At 47.4% G+C, this 17,424-nt stretch overlaps 2 protein-coding genes across 2 annotated transcripts in view; one reads left to right on the forward strand and one right to left on the reverse strand.

The window, feature by feature from the left end:
• c1galt1a (core 1 synthase, glycoprotein-N-acetylgalactosamine 3-beta-galactosyltransferase 1a) overlaps positions 1–1,870 on the forward strand; it is a gene marked incomplete at its 3' end in the record, with an annotated part of 11,623 nt that extends 9,753 nt beyond the window's left edge. The window contains exon 6 of the mRNA XM_080787285.1: positions 1,676–1,870. Coding sequence (XP_080643411.1) covers positions 1,676–1,870 — 195 coding nt within the window. The remainder of the gene's footprint in view (positions 1–1,675) is intronic.
• A 5,096-nt stretch (positions 1,871–6,966) lies between these two features.
• Positions 6,967–17,424, reverse strand: part of col28a1a (collagen, type XXVIII, alpha 1a) — a gene marked incomplete at its 5' end in the record, with an annotated part of 38,807 nt that continues 28,349 nt past the window's right edge. Inside the window, 12 exons of the mRNA XM_080787286.1 lie at positions 6,967–7,151; positions 9,881–10,193; positions 11,097–11,248; positions 11,625–11,952; positions 12,796–13,022; positions 13,186–13,222; positions 13,324–13,359; positions 13,506–13,586; positions 13,828–13,896; positions 14,177–14,245; positions 15,489–15,557; positions 17,032–17,100. Coding sequence (XP_080643412.1) covers positions 6,979–7,151; positions 9,881–10,193; positions 11,097–11,248; positions 11,625–11,952; positions 12,796–13,022; positions 13,186–13,222; positions 13,324–13,359; positions 13,506–13,586; positions 13,828–13,896; positions 14,177–14,245; positions 15,489–15,557; positions 17,032–17,100 — 1,623 coding nt within the window. The 3' untranslated portion in view covers positions 6,967–6,978. The remainder of the gene's footprint in view (positions 7,152–9,880; positions 10,194–11,096; positions 11,249–11,624; positions 11,953–12,795; positions 13,023–13,185; positions 13,223–13,323; positions 13,360–13,505; positions 13,587–13,827; positions 13,897–14,176; positions 14,246–15,488; positions 15,558–17,031; positions 17,101–17,424) is intronic.

Consider the following 17,424-nt stretch of genomic DNA (forward strand, 5'->3'; position numbering starts at 1 on the left):
ATCTGTATGTAAACTCTACCCCGTTACAGAGGTACGATCTGTATGTAAACTCTACCCCGTTACAGAGGTACGACCTGTATGTAAACTCTACCCCGTTACAGAGGTACGATCTGTATGTAAACTCTACCACGTTACAGAGGTACGATCTGTATGTAAACTCTACCCCGTTACGGAGGTACGATCTGTATGTAAACTCTACCCCGTTACGGAGGTACGATCTGTATGTAAACTCTACCCCGTTACAGAGGTACGATCTGTATGTAAACTCTACCCCGTTACGGAGGTACGATCTGTATGTAAACTCTACCCCGTTACGGAGGTACGATCTGTATGTAAACTCTACCCCGTTACAGAGGTACGATCTGTATGTAAACTCTACCCCGTTACAGAGGTACGATCTGTATGTAAACTCTACCCCGTTACAGAGGTACGATCTGTATGTAAACTCTACCCCGTTACAAAGGTACGATCTGTATGTAAACTCTACCCCGTTACGGAGGTACGATCTGTATGTAAACTCTACCCCGTTACAGAGGTACGATCTGTATGTAAACTCTACCCCGTTACAGAGGTACGATCTGTATGTAAACTCTACCCCGTTACAGAGGTACGATCTGTATGTAAACTCTACCCCGTTACAGAGGTACGATCTGTATGTAAACTCTACCCCGTTACGGAGGTACGATCTGTATGTAAACTCTACCCCGTTACAAAGGTACGATCTGTATGTAAACTCTACCCCGTTACAGAGGTACGATCTGTATGTAAACTCTACCCCGTTACAAAGGTACGATCTGTATGTAAACTCTACCCCGTTACAGAGGTACGATCTGTATGTAAACTCTACCCCGTTACAAAGGTACGATCTGTATGTAAACTCTACCCCGTTACAGAGGTACGATCTGTATGTAAACTCTACCCCGTTACAAAGGTACGATCTGTATGTAAACTCTACCCCGTTACAGAGGTACGATCTGTATGTAAACTCTACCCCGTTACAGAGGTACGATCTGTATGTAAACTCTACCCCGTTACAAAGGTACGATCTGTATGTAAACTCTACCCCGTTACAGAGGTACGATCTGTATGTAAACTCTACCCCGTTACAGAGGTACGATCTGTATGTAAACTCTACCCCGTTACAGAGGTACGATCTGTATGTAAACTCTACCCCGTTACAAAGGTACGATCTGTATGTAAACTCTACCACGTTACAGAGGTACGATCTGTATGTAAACTCTACCCCGTTACAGAGGTACGATCTGTATGTAAACACTACCCCGTTACAGAGGTACGATCTGTATGTAAACACTACCCCGTTACAGAGGTACGATCTGTATGTAAACTCTACCCCGTTACAGAGCTAAGGTTCTGTAAACATAATAGAGGTACCTCTGTGTCTCTGTGCTCTACAGTCCATCTGTGTCTCTGTGCTCTACAGTCCATCTGTGTCTCTGTGCTCTACAGTCCATCTGTGTCTCTGTGCTCTACAGTCCATCTGTGTCTCTGTGCTCTACAGTCCATCTGTGTCTCTGTGCTCTACAGTCCATCTGTGTCTCTGTGCTCTACAGTCCATCTGTGTCTCTGTGCTCTACAGTCCATCCGTGTCTCTGTGCTCTACAGTCCATCCGTGTCTCTGTGCTCTACAGTCCATCCGTGTCTCTGTGCTCTACAGGGCCCAGGCTGCTGCGCGGACTTCGCCGTGTCGTTCCACTACATCGCGGCCGTGGAGATGTACGAGCTGACCTACCTGACCTATCACCTGCGGCCGTACGGATACCGCTACCGCGACCCCCCCCCCCCCCCCCCCCCCCACAACCTCACCCCCAATGACACCGCCGCCGCACCTGGGCGGGGCGGGGCCAGGTGACGTGATTGCTCACAAAGTTATTTCGAATGGCTGAGCACCCCAGAGCGATGATTTCATTGGCTGAGCACCCCAGAGCAATGATTTCATTGGCTGAGCACCCCATAGCGATGATTTGATTGGCTGAGCACCCCATAGCGATGATTTGATTGGCTGAGCAAGATACGTTATTGAGGATATAAGGTGAAGACGGAAAAGCGAGGACACACATTGTGATTGGCCAGACAGAGATGATGTATGTATGATGATAAGAGTGCCCCTCACTTCACACGGGTGTGATTTTTTTTCCCCCCTCCCTGCTCGGCACGATTACACAACCATCGTTAACCATTAACTCTGGCGGTGGCCGAACGGTTTGCGGAGCGGTCTTGATATCGGAAGGTCGCTAGTTCGTGTCCCCGGACCGGCACGTTAAAATTACCACCGCTGAAGTGCCCTTGAGCAAGGCATTGAACCTCTACCATGAATGTAATGAAATGTTCTATGAGCCGGGCCTGGCTGTAAACAAGTTCTTGAGCTTAGTCCAGTTACCCTGGGTAAACATGGTACCTTTCCTTTCCTTTCACGCCTTTCCTCTTAGATCGCTAGCATTTATTGATAAATTATAATATAATTCATGCGTTCATGTTCAGCTCTTATTTTGAAGAGCCACAAATGTAGACCGGATGTTGCGATCTTACGTTGGGTTGTGTGGCGGTGCTGTATCGTTCCCAGTGTTGTTCAAGTTACTTTTAAAAAGTAAAGAGTTACGTCTACGTCCAACCAGGGAAACTCCCCCCTGTCAGGTGTAAAGGAGCAACTTGGACACTCAGGCATGAAGGAAGCATGAGTTAAAGTCCGTTGCTCTCCCCAGGTTGGCGGAGGGTGTGTAGAGCCCAGGATCACATTAGAGGATTGACACAGGGGTGAAAAATGGGTTACAAAATCGTGGGATAAAAAATGTATTAAAGAAAAAAGTAAAGCGTTATAGTTATAGTTACTTATCTAAAAAAGTAACTAGTTACTTTACTAGTTATTAAATTATGAAAGTAACTATTTTCAAGTTACTTTACTTTACTAAAAACGATTTAAAAGGTTTTTTGTTCTGTCGCACGGTAAGAGAAAAAACATTATGAAATGTAGTGGAACAATAAAACATGCTCAGAAATGTAGACAGGCATCGTTATTGTAGCCTCAACTTGCCTTCAATTGTTTTTTTTATAATAATCAAATACAAAATGAGTCCATATTATAATCTGCAGTGGTAGAGAGATATTCTAATTCATCAAATGTATTTTTGAGCTCATCTTCCATTTTAGAATTATTCACTGTTCTGCACATTGGCCCTGCTTTCACTGGTATTTTGCTGACCAGTGCTTCTGAAAGGAACAGACGTTGAGATAGCCTCGGTCCCAGGCTTACTTATTTGCGAAAAGAAAAGCCTGGTCACAACCTATAAGGCAGAGAAGCTATCGGCGGTTGTATCCTCCGGAATATCCGGCAGATGTATTTCCCCCGGATATACAATATTTTCCCGACCAATCACAACACTTGTTTCATTCGCGGAGAACGTAAACTGATTTGTTAAAGCATCAACGTAATTTCCTACGCCGATACTTCCGCTAAAATCCCGCACTTCCGCTGAGAGTTTTTTCAGTTGCGGTCTTGCCCAGGGTGCCGTTGAGAGGGGAAGCATTTCCTCAACAACATATAGGCTACCTAGCAATCATTTTGTCAAGTTGACTCTTGGTGACATCATGCTACTGTGGCCATTTAACCCATTCTGAACGGGAACCCATTTTGGTGTTAGCATCATGTTATGCTTTAGCTATTGAAAAATAGCAGATCTACAAGCTCATAGCGCGCCACCGAGTGGCGCGCTATGAGCTTGTAGGTCTGCTATTTTTGAAAAATCAAAGAACGACTGACATTTTTAGAATCTGATCTCAGGTCAGAATGGGTTAATCAGACCAGTGTGTGTCCAGTGGAACACCTCGTATGAATCTGATCTCAGGTCAGAATGGGTTAAAACCGATCTTTGTCTGTTTTAGTGGTGTTGGTCCATGTGAGGGAGCCTCATGGACTGAGTTAAGATGCTTTCTTAGGTTTGCATTGGCTCTTCTTGGACAATGTGGACAATGTTTTCTGTCCACCACATCATTTGCATTTTCACCTCATGTTTTTGTCGGCCTTTTCCCGCAAGTATACTCAGAATAATGCTTGTATTTCCAACCCACAAAGCATCCGAAGAACGCAGTCTTAGGTGAGCCTATACCCCACCCGATTGGTCAGCTGACTGCCCCGCCCGATTGGTCAGCTGACTGCCAAGTCAGCGAAAAACACTGAATACACCCCTCGAGTATACCTGACTGAACTATAAGGCCTTCACAACAGATTGCTGTATAGCTGATGCATGAGACTTGTTTACTGATGCAAGCTCCCAATGCATTTCCAATGGGAGTCACATGGTTTCATGACACAACCTTGTTGCATGGGGGGAGGGGGGGGGGGGGGGGGGGCAGAAGACAGCCATGCAACAATGTTGTGTCATGAAACCATGTGACTCCCATTGGAAATGCATTGAGGTGGCCATGACACTGGGGGTCTCCTCCCAGTGGGACGTGGTCCTTGGTCTGCCCCGGGGTCTCCTCCCAGTGGGACGTGGTCCTTGATCTGCCCCGGGGGTCTCCTCCCAGTGGGACGTGATCCTTGGTCTGCCCCCGGGGGTCTCCTCCCAGTGGGACGTGGTCCTTGATCTGCCCCGGGGGTCTCCTCCCAGTGGGACGTGGTCCTTGATCTGCCCCGGGGTCTCCTCCCAGTGGGACGTGGTCCTTGATCTGCCCCGGGGTCTCCTCCCAGTGGGACGTGATCCTTGGTCTGCCCCGGGGTCTCCTCCCAGTGGGACGTGGTCCTTGGTCTGCCCCCCCGGGGGTCTCCTCCCAGTGGGACGTGGTCCTTGATCTGCCCCGGGGTCTCCTCCCAGTGGGACGTGGTCCTTGATCTGCCCCGGGGTCTCCTCCCAGTGGGACGTGGTCCTTTATCTGCCCCGGGGTCTCCTCCCAGTGGGACGTGGTCCTTGGTCTGCCCCGGGGTCTCCTCCCAGTGGGACGTGGTCCTTGGTCTGCCCCGGGGTCTCCTCCCAGTGGGACGTGGTCCTTGGTCTGCCCCGGGGTCTCCTCCCAGTGGGACGTGGTCCTTGGTCTGCCCCGGGGTCTCCTCCCAGAATATAATATATATAAAATATATAATATATAATACACAACACCGATCATTGTACTTTCAAAATCAAGTTTATTCTAATTTCTCCAAAGTTGTCACTTATATATACAGTCCATTGAAATGGTCACAAAATGTTAAATACAATGCATGATATATATATATAATGTTTGTTATGTATTTAAATATGTGGCTTTGGTGTGCTAACCAGGTCTACTGTTATGTATATGTCTGAGTTTATAATAATTCCTTCTAAAGCCTTTAAAGAGTTAAACAATGAAACAACATATTTTACAGTCAAGTCTTCAAGCGTTGTCCTTTTTTAAACATATCATCTCTAATAGAGAGAGAGAGAGAGAGAGAGAGAGAGAGAGAGAGAGAGAGATAGATAGAGAGAGAGACAGACAGTGTGAGAGAGAGAGAGATAGAGAGAGAGACAGTGTGAGAGATAGAGAGACAGAGTGTGAGAGTGAGAAAGAGAGAGAGAGAGAGAGAGAGAGAGAGAGAGAGAGAGAGAGAGATAGATAGAGAGAGAGACAGACAGTGTGAGAGAGAGAGAGATAGAGAGAGAGACAGTGTGAGAGATAGAGAGACAGAGTGTGAGAGTGAGAAAGAGAGAGAGAGAGAGAGAGAGAGAGATAGATAGAGAGAGAGACAGACAGTGTGAGAGATAGAGAGAGAGACAGTGTGAGAGATAGAGAGACAGAGTGTGAGAGTGAGAAAGAGAGAGAGAAACAGAGTGAGAGGGAGAGAGACAGAGTGTGAGAGAGAGAAACAGAGAGAGAGAGAGAGAGAGAGAGAGAGAGGAGAGAGAGTGAGAGAGAGAGCATAGCAGTGGCTGCCTTTTGATGGTTCCACAAATCGAAAGCCGAATGTATTGCTATGGATTTCTTTAAGCTGGAACGGAAGCGTCCCATTGGCTCCTGAATCACGTGACCATGAAACCTTTGATTCGGTAACAAGTTCGGGTTGCCATGCAGTCACCGCTATGTAAGAAATAAGGACTTGAGACATTATATTTACAGTCAGTAAAAGCAACTATTGCGGCAGTTAAGACAATAACGTGAAAGTATTACCGTGTGTGTGTGTGTGTGTGTGTGTGTGTGTGTGTGTGTGTGTGTGTGTGTGTGTGTGTGTGTGTGTGTGTGTGTGTGTGTGTGTGTGTGTGTGTGTGTGTGTGTGTGTGTGCGCGCGCGCTCACGTGCACTTATACACATGCACACACACTATATGTGTACAGTAATTATGCTTATAGGAAATACGCTCTGGGATCGCTAGTGGTCGGTGCGTTGCCACTCAATTCAACACCTTTTCATTTAGCAGGGACTCCCTGGAGCCTGAAGGTCTAAAGGTCCCACTAGTAATAGATACTTCTCCTTCGTACTTGACTGCGTCTATCCAGGCTTTAAATGCTGATAGGAGGAGGAGGTTTTTCGCTTCTTATAACTTTGCCACTTCTCGTATGAACTAATTGACTGTTTTTGTGTGTTCGTGATCTTGAACTTGGTTTTGGCGATGAGCAACAGAGACCAGTGGAAGCAGCTTGTATCGCAGATCTCGACGACGACGATGACTGTTTTTGTAATTGTTGATGGATTCCTCCAACGCTACTCTGATACCCTGAACTGCCATCCTTTATTCTTATGCTTTTCACTGTGTTTTATTGTGATGATTGGTGTTGTCTGCCTGCTATCATACTTTTGCTGTTACACCAAATCACACTTCGGGGACAAAACAAATGAATGAACCTGAACTTGCGTCTCGACCCTTCGGTGTGATTATCGGGCTTTACATTACATGGAGGAGCCCAGATGTCCCTGACCCCTAGTGCCCACTTGACCCCCCGTCTAGCCCCTCCCTCCTCCCCCCCCCCCCCCCCCCCCGGCCCCTTATAGCGTCCGGTGATACGCGCTTCGTTACGTGTAGACGCACGCGTCCTTGCAGTTGGTTTCCGTGTCGAAGTTGTTGGCGTTGCCCTGGCAACCTCCGTACCAGAACTGGGCGCAGGCGTTGGCCTCGGGGTCGTAGTACCACTTCACCACGTACTGACGGCAGGGTCCGGGGTCCAGGGGGACACCGCAGCCTCGCCCTGTTAGGACACAACATGTTACAATGTTACTGACGGCAGGGTCCGGGGTCCAGGGGGACACCGCAGCCTCGCCCTGTTAGGACACAACATGTTACAATGTTACTGACGGCAGGGTCCGGGGTCCAGAGGGACACCACAGCCTCGCCCTCTTAGGACACAATGTTACAATGTTACTGACGGCAGGGTCCGGGGTCCAGGGGGACACCGCAGCCTCTCCCTGGAGAGGACACAACATGTTACAATGTTACTGACGGCAGGGTCCGGGGTCCAGGGGGACACCACAGCCTCGCCCTGTTAGGACACAATGTTACAATGTTACTGACGGCAGGGTCCGGGGTCTGGAAGGACACAACATGTTACAATGTTACTGACGGGCAGGGTCCGGGGTCTGGAAGGACACAACATGTTACAATGTTACTGACGCCAGGGTCCGGGGTCTGGAAGGACACCACAGAACTATCTTTCTGGCCTCGACAGCCCAGACATCCACAGATAAAAGTCCTACTGTATATCTGCATTTGCCATTCACTTTAAGCATGCGCATACTGTACCCTCTATACCATATTTTACCATCAGGGCCTCAAGATCGTTTGTTCCCATAAGTATAGGACTTATATGAACAAGCAGGCCCGTCTCAGTTCTATAATATAGGACTTATGAACAAGCAACAATATGTTGTTCCAGGGACCCCCCCCCCCTCCCAGAAGCAAAGATTTGAGTTAAAAACGTCCACTCTGAAAGAATATATTCAAAGATTTGAGTTAAAAACGTCCACTCTGAAAGAATATATTCAAAGATTTGAGTTAAAAACGTTCACTCTGAAAGAATATATTCAAAGATTTAAGTTAAAAACGTCCACTCTGAAAGAATATATTCAAAGATTTGAGTTAAAAACGTCCACTCTGAAAGAATATATTCAAAGATTTGAGTTAAAAACGTCCACTCTGAAAGAATATATTCAAAGATTTGAGTTAAAAACGTCCACTCTGAAAGAATATATTCAAAGATTTGAGTTAAAAACGTCCACTCTGAAAGAATATATTCAAAGATTTGAGTTAAAAACGTCCACTCTGAAAGAATATATTCAAAGATTTGAGTTAAAAACGTCCACTCTGAAAGAATATATTCAAAGATTTGAGTTAAAAACGTTCACTCTGAAAGAATATATTCAAAGATTTGAGTTAAAAATGTTCACTCTGAAAGAATATATTCAAAGATTTGAGTTAAAAACGTCCACTCTGAAAGAATATATTCAAAGATTTGAGTTAAAAACGTCCACTCTGAAAGAATATATTCAAAGATTTGAGTTAAAAACGTTCACTCTGAAAGAATATATTCAAAGATTTGAGTTAAAAACGTTCACTCTGAAAGAATATATTCAAAGATTTGAGTTAAAAACGTCCACTCTGAAAGAATATATTCAAAGATTTGAGTTAAAAACGTCCACTCTGAAAGAATATATTCAAAGATTTGCGCCACATTTTCACGACTCTTCAAAAATAGCAGAGCTACCAGCTTGTAGATCTGCTATTTTCCAACAGCTAAAGCATGACATAATGCTTAAAACACCAAAAGCAGCCAGTGAATGGCAAAACAGCCTGGTAATAACTGTCCTGTCGTGGTATTGGATGCTTGGGGTCACATGACCAGAAACAGGTAACAGGAAACAGGTAACATAATTGTGTAGAGACACACAGTGTCATGTAACGTATACTGTTATGGTCCAGGACAGAGGAGTGCATGAGAAGACAAGCTTTGTGTAAAACTCAATGCAGGTTGCACTAACTAATGAGGTATAAGTTAAACACACAACATTGGAGACTGCAGGTGTTGTTTTTGGCAGCAGATTTTGATTTTAGTTTTAGTCTTGAATAGTATTCATTTAGTTTTTATAGTCACATTTTAGTCACCCGGAATGTTTTGGCGTTAGTCTAGTTTTAGTCGACTAAATATCATAAGATTTTAGTCGACTAAATCTACAGTTGATTTAGGCGACTAAAATGTATTTTGGCGGGCCTTGATGCAGTTGTAATTTTACACATGAAAATAGCTGATCTACAAGCGACACCTGGACCTCTTTGGTGGGGACGTAACGACTACAAATGCAGGCCTTCTAGCATGGAATTCTCCTTTTAAACTGAAGTGCCCCCAGCGATCCAGCGTGGCTGCAAAGTACAACCACGTCCTCCAACTCCGAGCATCACTCAACCAAAAAATGGTAAGTTAAAAATATAATGTATTAAATCCTCCACTCTGACCGCAGGCTACCTCTAGAATGTTAAAATAACCACGTTATCCTGACGGCAGGCTCCAGTCCCCCATTTTAATGGCATTTCTATCTCTGGGACCCACATTTATACAGCGTGAAATCATTGTTAGTTTAACTCTGTGTACACTCTCAGAGTTACAGACCCATAAAAGGACCATTTGGTTCCAAACTATCATTTAGCTGCAGGGGGACCCCCTGGGGACCCCCTGGATCTATCATTTAGCTGGGGACCCCCTGGATCTATCATTTAGCTGGGGACCCCCTGGAACTCCCTCAAGGACCCCACTTTGGGAACCACTGACTAACCTGGTACAAAGATCTGTCTGTCTGTCTGTCTGCCTGCCTGTCTGTTGGCCTGCCTGTCTGTCTGTCTGTCTGTCTGTCTGTCTGTCTGTCTGTCTGTCTGTCTGTCTGTCTGCCTGCCTGCCTGCCTGTCGGCCTGTCTGTCCGTCCGTCCTACCTGGTACAAAGACCTCCGTGATGTCAGAGGGCGGGGCCGTGGTGGTGTGCGGACCCCCGTAGAGCCAGTTGTTGGGGGGGGTCTGGGGTCCCATCACCGAGATGACGGGGGGAGGTCTCTGCTCTCTCCTCCCATCCACCGGGGGCGCTGCGGCGGTGGCGGAGGTGATGAGGCCCGGGAGCTCGTTAGAGGACTCCTCCTCTTCCTCCTCCTCCTCCTCGTCATAGAAGGGCGTGGCCTCCGCGGTGACGGCCGTCAGCTGATCTGGAAGCTGTGTGGCGGTTGGGGGCGTGGTCGCCACCGGAGGTGCATGCTGGGAAAAACGTACACAGACGTTTACAAATTTGTCTTACATTAAAGGACCACTTCACCACTTTTCAACCTATCTTCATTATAACAGGTCCTCACTAATAATCATTATAAAATGGCACGATTGTTTTCTACTCAGTCTGTGTCTCATAGGAGGGCTGTGGGCAGTTCAGAAACCGTCCTCCAGTGACATCATCATTAGGCAGATTTATTTTAAATAATATTTTTTTTTACAATTTCTTTTAGATGTTCATCATCGTGAGAACGATGGCTTCCATTTTCTCATTGCAACTTTTCAGCACTAGAAAGCCTACAGTTTCTATTGGCTTGTATTCCCCATCGATGATGATGTCACTGGAAGACGGTTTCTGAACTGCCCACAGCCCTCCTATGAGACACAGACAGAGTAGAAAAAATATCTTCTAAATCCTATGGCTAGTTTTCAGAAAACCCTATGTTTCTATATCAGTGGTGCTCAATATTTCATGTCAAGGACCCCCAAAAATTATAGTTATTGGGCTGCCGAGCCCCATCAGAAGCAAAAGATTTGAGTTAAAAATGTTCGCTCTGAAAGAATATATATTCAAAGTTTGCGCCACATTTTCACGATTTTTCAAAAATAGCAGAGCTACAAGCTCTGAGCTTGTTTAGAAGATTCAGAACACTTTCCTGGTGGGTCTTTACGTGATTTGTGGTTTTAGATATTTCAGATTTTAGCAGTGTCCATGATGTCACAAACACTGGGCTACTGGACTACAATTCCCATAATTATTTGGTGCACTGCTCCTCCTTGTGGATGGGGGGGGGGGTTCTGCTCACCTGTCTGTCTGTCTGTCTGTCTGTCTGTCTGTCTGTCTGTCTGTCTGTCTGTCTGTCTGTCTGTCTGTCTGTCTGTCTGTCTGCTCACCTGTCTGTCTGGGAGGTCGTAGTGGTGTGAGGCGGGCGTGTGGAGGGTGTGGTGCGTGGGGACGGCCACCAGGGGGGGTCGGGGTCCGGGGCTGAACACGGTTCCACCGTCCTCGTTCTCACAGATACGACCCAGCAGCTGGCTCTCTAGAGCTGATGAGGTCACAATGAGGTCACAATGAGGTCACAATGAGGTCACAATGACGGGACAGAAACATTGCAATTATTTGTGTCCCTATTAAAGGGCCACTTCACCCATTTACAAACGTATGTGTAGGCGGCTGTCTGATTCTATTAAAGGGCCACTTCACCCATTTACAAACGTATGTGTAGGCGGCTGTCTGATTCTATTAAAGGGCCACTTCACCCATTTACAAACGTATGTGTAGGCGGCTGTCTGATTCTATTAAAGGGCCACTTCACCCATTTACAAACGTATGTGTAGGCGGCTGTCTGATTCTATTAACCTCATGGACGGCTCAGTGTGGTTTTCGTCGACTAAAACTAATCAATGCCATCCCCAGCTCACCGGGCAGCGCGGCAAAGTCGTGGATGAGGTAGAGGTGCTGGTCGGCGGGCTCCGAGGCCACGGCGGTCATCTCCTGGCGGAACTCGGCGTACATGGGGTCGCCGCGGTCCACCACGCCGATGACCAGGAGCTCCACCCCCATGGCGTGCAGCACGGCCGCCGCCTCCTCGGGCTGCGTGGCGTCGCGCCGGTCCGCCAGGCCGTCCGTCAGCACCAGCGCCAGCTTGCGGACGCCGGGCCGCGAGGCGCGGAACAGCTGGCCCGCGCGCAGGATGGCGCTGCCCGTGAAGGTGCCCTCGCCGAGGTACGGCATCTTCCTCACCGCCGCCTGCAATGCACGGTACACGGACACAGCGTTAAGTTCCACTGCAACGCACGGTACACGGACACAGCGTTAAGTTCCACCGCAACGCACGGTACACGGACACAGCGTTAAGTTCCACCGCAACGCACGGTACACGGACACAGCGTTACGTTCCACTGCAACGCACGGTACACGGACACAGTGTTAAGTTCCACCGCAACGCACAGTACACGGACACAGTGTTAAGTTCCACCGCAACGCACAGTACACGGACACAGCGTTAAGTTCCACCGCAACGCACAGTACACGGACACAGTGTTAAGTTCCACCGCAACGCACGGTACACGGACACAGTGTTAAGTTCCACCGCAACGCACGGTACACGGACACAGCGTTAAGTTCCACCGCAACGCACGGTACACGGACACAGCGTTAAGTTCCACCGCAACGCACGGTACACGGACACAGCGTTACGTTCCACTGCAACGCACGGTACACGGACACAGTGTTAAGTTCCACCGCTACCTTAATGTCTTCCTGATTTACAGTAATAGTTCCTGATTTACAGTATAAACAGTAATAGTTCCTGATTTACAGTATAAACAGTAATAGTTCCTGATTTACAGTATAAACGGTAATCCGTACCTTGATGTCATCCTGATTTACAGTATAAACGTAATAGTTACCGTACCTTGATGTCATCCTGATTTACAGTATGTAATAGTTACCGTACCTTGATGTCATCCTGATTTACAGTATGTAATAGTTACCGTACCTTGATGTCATCCTGATTTACAGTATAAACGTAATAGTTACCGTACCTTGATGTCATCCTGATTTACAGTATAAACGTAATAGTTACCGTACCTTGATGTCATCCTGGCTGGCCTGCTGGCTCAGACTGACCACCACCGTGTGGGCGTGGCTGTAGAGGACCACGCCCACTCGGCTGGCCTCGCGCGACACCGCCACGCGGTCCACCAGGCCGTTGACGAAGTCCTTGACCAGCTCGAAGTTCTCGGGCCCCACGCTCTCCGAGCTGTCGATGACGAACACCAGCTCCAGGGGGCGCTCTCGGCACTTCAGACCGCAGCCTGTGAGACGAGACGCGACGCGAGACGCTGTGAGTAACTATAGTAAAGTATACATACTCCAGTGAAGAGTCAAAAGCAGAACTAAAAATACCAGTGACATCATCCTACCAGTGACATCATCTTACCACAGTGTGACATCATCCTACCAGTGACATCATCTTACCACAGATCTCCTTTATTATCCTGATGACCTCGTCTCTCTGTGGACAAAAAACAAAAAAATATATAAATATAATACTAATACTGCACAAAATAAACGTTTTACTGAGAGCACGTCAGCCATGAATTGTGAATTACTCACAGTCAGTCCAGGGTCTCCCTTGGCTCCAGACCGGCCCTGCAACATTTACCTCTGATTAGAACTCTAAAGGTTATGAACGTAACCCTGGTTGTTCTACACACAATAACCGCTGCACACAAAAACAAAGTTAATGATTGTAATGTATGGTCATAATACACCGGAGGTCAAAGGTCACAGTATACCATTGGTCCTGCAGATCCTGACTCTCCGAAGTCTCCCTTATCTCCTCTCTTCCCCCGATCTCCTGAGATACCCCGGTCCCCCTGCAACACACGCACACGCACACGCACGCACGCACGCACGCACGCACGCACGCACGCACGCACGCACGCACGCACGCACGCACGCACGCACGCACGCACGCACGCACGCACACACACACACACACACGTTAATCGCAATTAATTATCTGTGTGCTGAATAATGGCAGAGCAGTATGTCCTAATGGTAACAGCCGTGTGTGTGTGTGTGTGTGTGTGTGTGTGTGTGTGTGTGTGTCGGTACCTTTTCCCCTGGCAGGCTTTCCCCTGGGGGCCCCCGGGGGCCCATCGGGCCCTGGAACCCAGGCTCCCCCTAGAGGACAGAGAGAGAGAGACGGGTCGAGAAACAACACAGCAAGTTTGGTTATTTTATTATTATCTTATTTCACAGTGTCTGTCTGTCCGTCTGTCTGTCTGTCTGTCTGTCTGTCTGTCTGTCTGTCTGTCTGTCTGTCTGTCTGTCTGTCTGTCTGCCTGTCTGTCTGTCTGTCTGTCTGTCTGTCTGTCTGTCTGTCTGTCTGTCTGTCTGTCTGTCTGTCTGTCTGTCTGTCTGTCTGTCTGTCTGTCTGTCTGTCCGTCCGTCCGTCCCATACCTTTGGCCCCTGGATACCTTCTCCTGGGAGCCCATGTAAACCCGGAGGCCCCGACTGCCCCACAGAACCCTGGGAAATGTAGTGCAGAACTATGTCATTACACCGTTCACAATGTAGGCTCTTACAGTAAGCATAAGTATATAAACACGTACATAATGCAGAGAGACGACTATTTATTGGAGAATAACATCTTAGTATCGTCTCATATAAGCAGTGGTGCAAAAAGTACCAATACTGCAATATAGAACTACAAGTAAAAGTACGGACTTGAAAATGCACTTGAGTAAAAATACAAAGTACTAAAAGTAAAAGTAATTCATATTGCAGAATGTCCCACTTCACAAGTTCAAAATGTGTACAAAAGCTATCGAAAATAGCAGATCTACAAGCTTTCCGACGCATTGTGGTGTAATTGTGATTGTAGTGGATCGAGTAAAAGTACACATTTTGGTGCTCTACAGCTGGGTAGGATGTGTGAATGAGGTCAGAGTTGGGCGCTCTCTACAGCTGGGTAGGATGTGTGAATGAGGTCAGAGTGGGGCGCTCTCTCTACAGCTGGGTAGGATGTGTGAATGAGGTCAGAGTTGGGTGCTCTCTACAGCTGGGTAGGATGTGTGAATGAGGTCAGAGTTGGGCGCTCTCTACAGCTGGGTAGGATGTGTGAATGAGGTCAGAGTTGGGTGCTCTCTCTACAGCGGGTAGGATGTGTGAATGAGGTCAGAGTTGGGTGCTCTCTACAGCTGGGTAGGATGTGTGAATGAGGTCAGAGTTGGGTGCTCTCTACAGCTGGGTAGGATGTGTGAATGAGGTCAGAGTTGGGCGCTCTCTACAGCTGGGTAGGATGTGTGAATGAGGTCAGAGTTGAACGCTCTCTACAGCTGGGTAGGATGTGTGAATGAGGTCAGAGTTGGGTGCTCTCTCTACAGCTGGGTAGGATGTGTGAATGAGGTCAGAGTTGGGCGCTCTCTATACAGCTGGTAGGATGTGTGGATGAGGTCAGAGTTGGGTGTTCTCTACAACTGGGTAGGATGTGTGAATGAGGTCAGAGTGGGGTGCTCTCTACAGCTGGGTAGGATGTGTGAATGAGGTCAGAGTTGGGCGCTCTCTACAGATGGGTAGGATGTGTGAATGAGGTCAGAGTTGGGCGCTCTCTACAGCTGGGTAGGATGTGTGAATGAGGTCAGAGTTGGGTGTGCTCTACAGCTGGGTAGGATGTGTGAATGAGGTCAGAGTTAGGCGTTCTCTACAGCTGGGTAGGATGTGTGAATGAGGTCAGACTCTGTGTCAGCGACAGTCCGACATGTTCACCGACCTTGGGGCCGAACAGGCCGATCCCCGGAGGTCCCGAGGGTCCCGGGATCCCTGCCGCGCCTCTGTCCCCCTGAAAGACAACACAATATTACTCTGTCTGTCCCCCTGAAAGACAACACAGTATTACACTCTGTCTGTCCCTCTGAAAGACAACACAATATTACTCTGTCTGTCCCCCTGAAAGACAACACAGTATTACACTCTGTCTGTCCCCATGAAAGACAACACAGTATTACACTCTGTCTGTCCCCTGAAAGACAACACAGTATTACTCGGTCTGTCCCCCTGAAAGACAACACAATATTACTCTGTCTGTCCCCCTGAAAGACAACACAATATTACTCTGTCTGTCCCCTGAGAGACAACACAATATTACTCTGTCCCCCTGAAAGACAACACAGTATTACTCTGTCTGTCCCCTGAAAGACAACACAATATCACTCTGTCTGTCCCCTGAAAGACAACACAATATCACTCTGTCTGTCCCCTGAGAGACAACACAGTATTACTCTGTCTGTCCCCTGAAAGACAACACAGTATCGAGATATCTGGTGTTGTGTTTATAGCTATCTAGATAACTAGTGTTGTGTTTATAGCTATCTAGCTATATATCTGGTGTTGTGTTTATAGCAGACTCCTCACTCAAATGTGCACTTGCAGTTTGGGCAACTCCAAAGCAAACACACACACACACACACACACACACACACACACACACACACACACACACACACACACACAGTCTCACACACACACACACACACACACACACACACACACACACACACACACACACACACACACACACACACTGTTTGTTTAAAGCTGGGTGTGTGGAAATGGAACAGAACCGACCGGTAAGGGCTCTGACATGACATTTAGACTCTCAGATGCGTGCAGTGCGTGCGGTTGTGCACATATTTTTATAGATATGTTTTTTATAAATTGCTCTAATCCTGTGTGCAAGTGATGACAGAAGGCCACCAGTCATAGTTCCAAGAGAAGAGGCATCACATCACACTTTATGCACGGAACCTAGCTTCCCGAGCTCCAGGTATAAGGCCTACCCTTTGTGCGTGCGTGATTGCGTGCATGTATAATGTGTGTGTGTGTGTGTGTGTGTGTGTGTGTGTGTGTGTGTGTGTGTGTGTGTGTGTGTGTGTGTGTGTATGTGGTTCAGGGTGGCGGTGCCTCAGGGATATAGAGTGCCTGGATGGTTGCCGGTTCGATCCCTGTGGGTTTCCCCCAGAGTTACATTCAAAGTGTCCTTGAGCAAGACTCTGAACCCCTGATTGCTCCCGATGTGCAGGTTGGTGCCTTGCATGGTTTCCGCCGCCATCGGTGTGTGAATGGGTGAATGTAATGCACAATCTCTGTAAAGCGCCTTGGATAAAGGCGCTATATAAATGCACCATTTACCATTTATGTGTGTGCGTGGACCTTATAGGTCCAGGTACAGTGTGTGTGTGTATGTGCGTGCGTGTGTGTGTGTGTGTGTGTGTGTGTGTGTGTGTGTGTGTGTGTGTGTGCGTGCGTGCGTGTACCTTAGGTCCAGGTAATCCGGTGCCCTCTGCTCCAATCTCTCCTGGTTGCCCCGGTAACCCTGGTGGTCCCTGTCAATCAAGTATAGAGGAAGTCAGTCCAATATGGGCTGGGACTTATGAATAAATCTATCTAATTACTTAATTACACTTTAATCGCATATCAATATTTGACCTGAGAACATTACATGGTATATGAGTGAATTAAAACACAGGTTGGTTTACACTATGAGTGAATTAAAACACAGGTTGGTTTACACTATGAGTGAATTAAAACACAGGTTGGTTTACACTATGAGTGAATTAAAACACAGGTTGGTTTACACTATGAGTGAATTAAAACAGGTCGGTTTACAGTATGAAGTGAATCAATGATGGAGTTTTATTTTAAATAAT

Source organism: Protomyctophum bolini (genome assembly GCF_963924005.1).
Source record: "Protomyctophum bolini genome assembly, chromosome: 17".
In the NCBI taxonomy this organism is placed as follows: Eukaryota; Metazoa; Chordata; class Actinopteri; order Myctophiformes; family Myctophidae; genus Protomyctophum; species Protomyctophum bolini.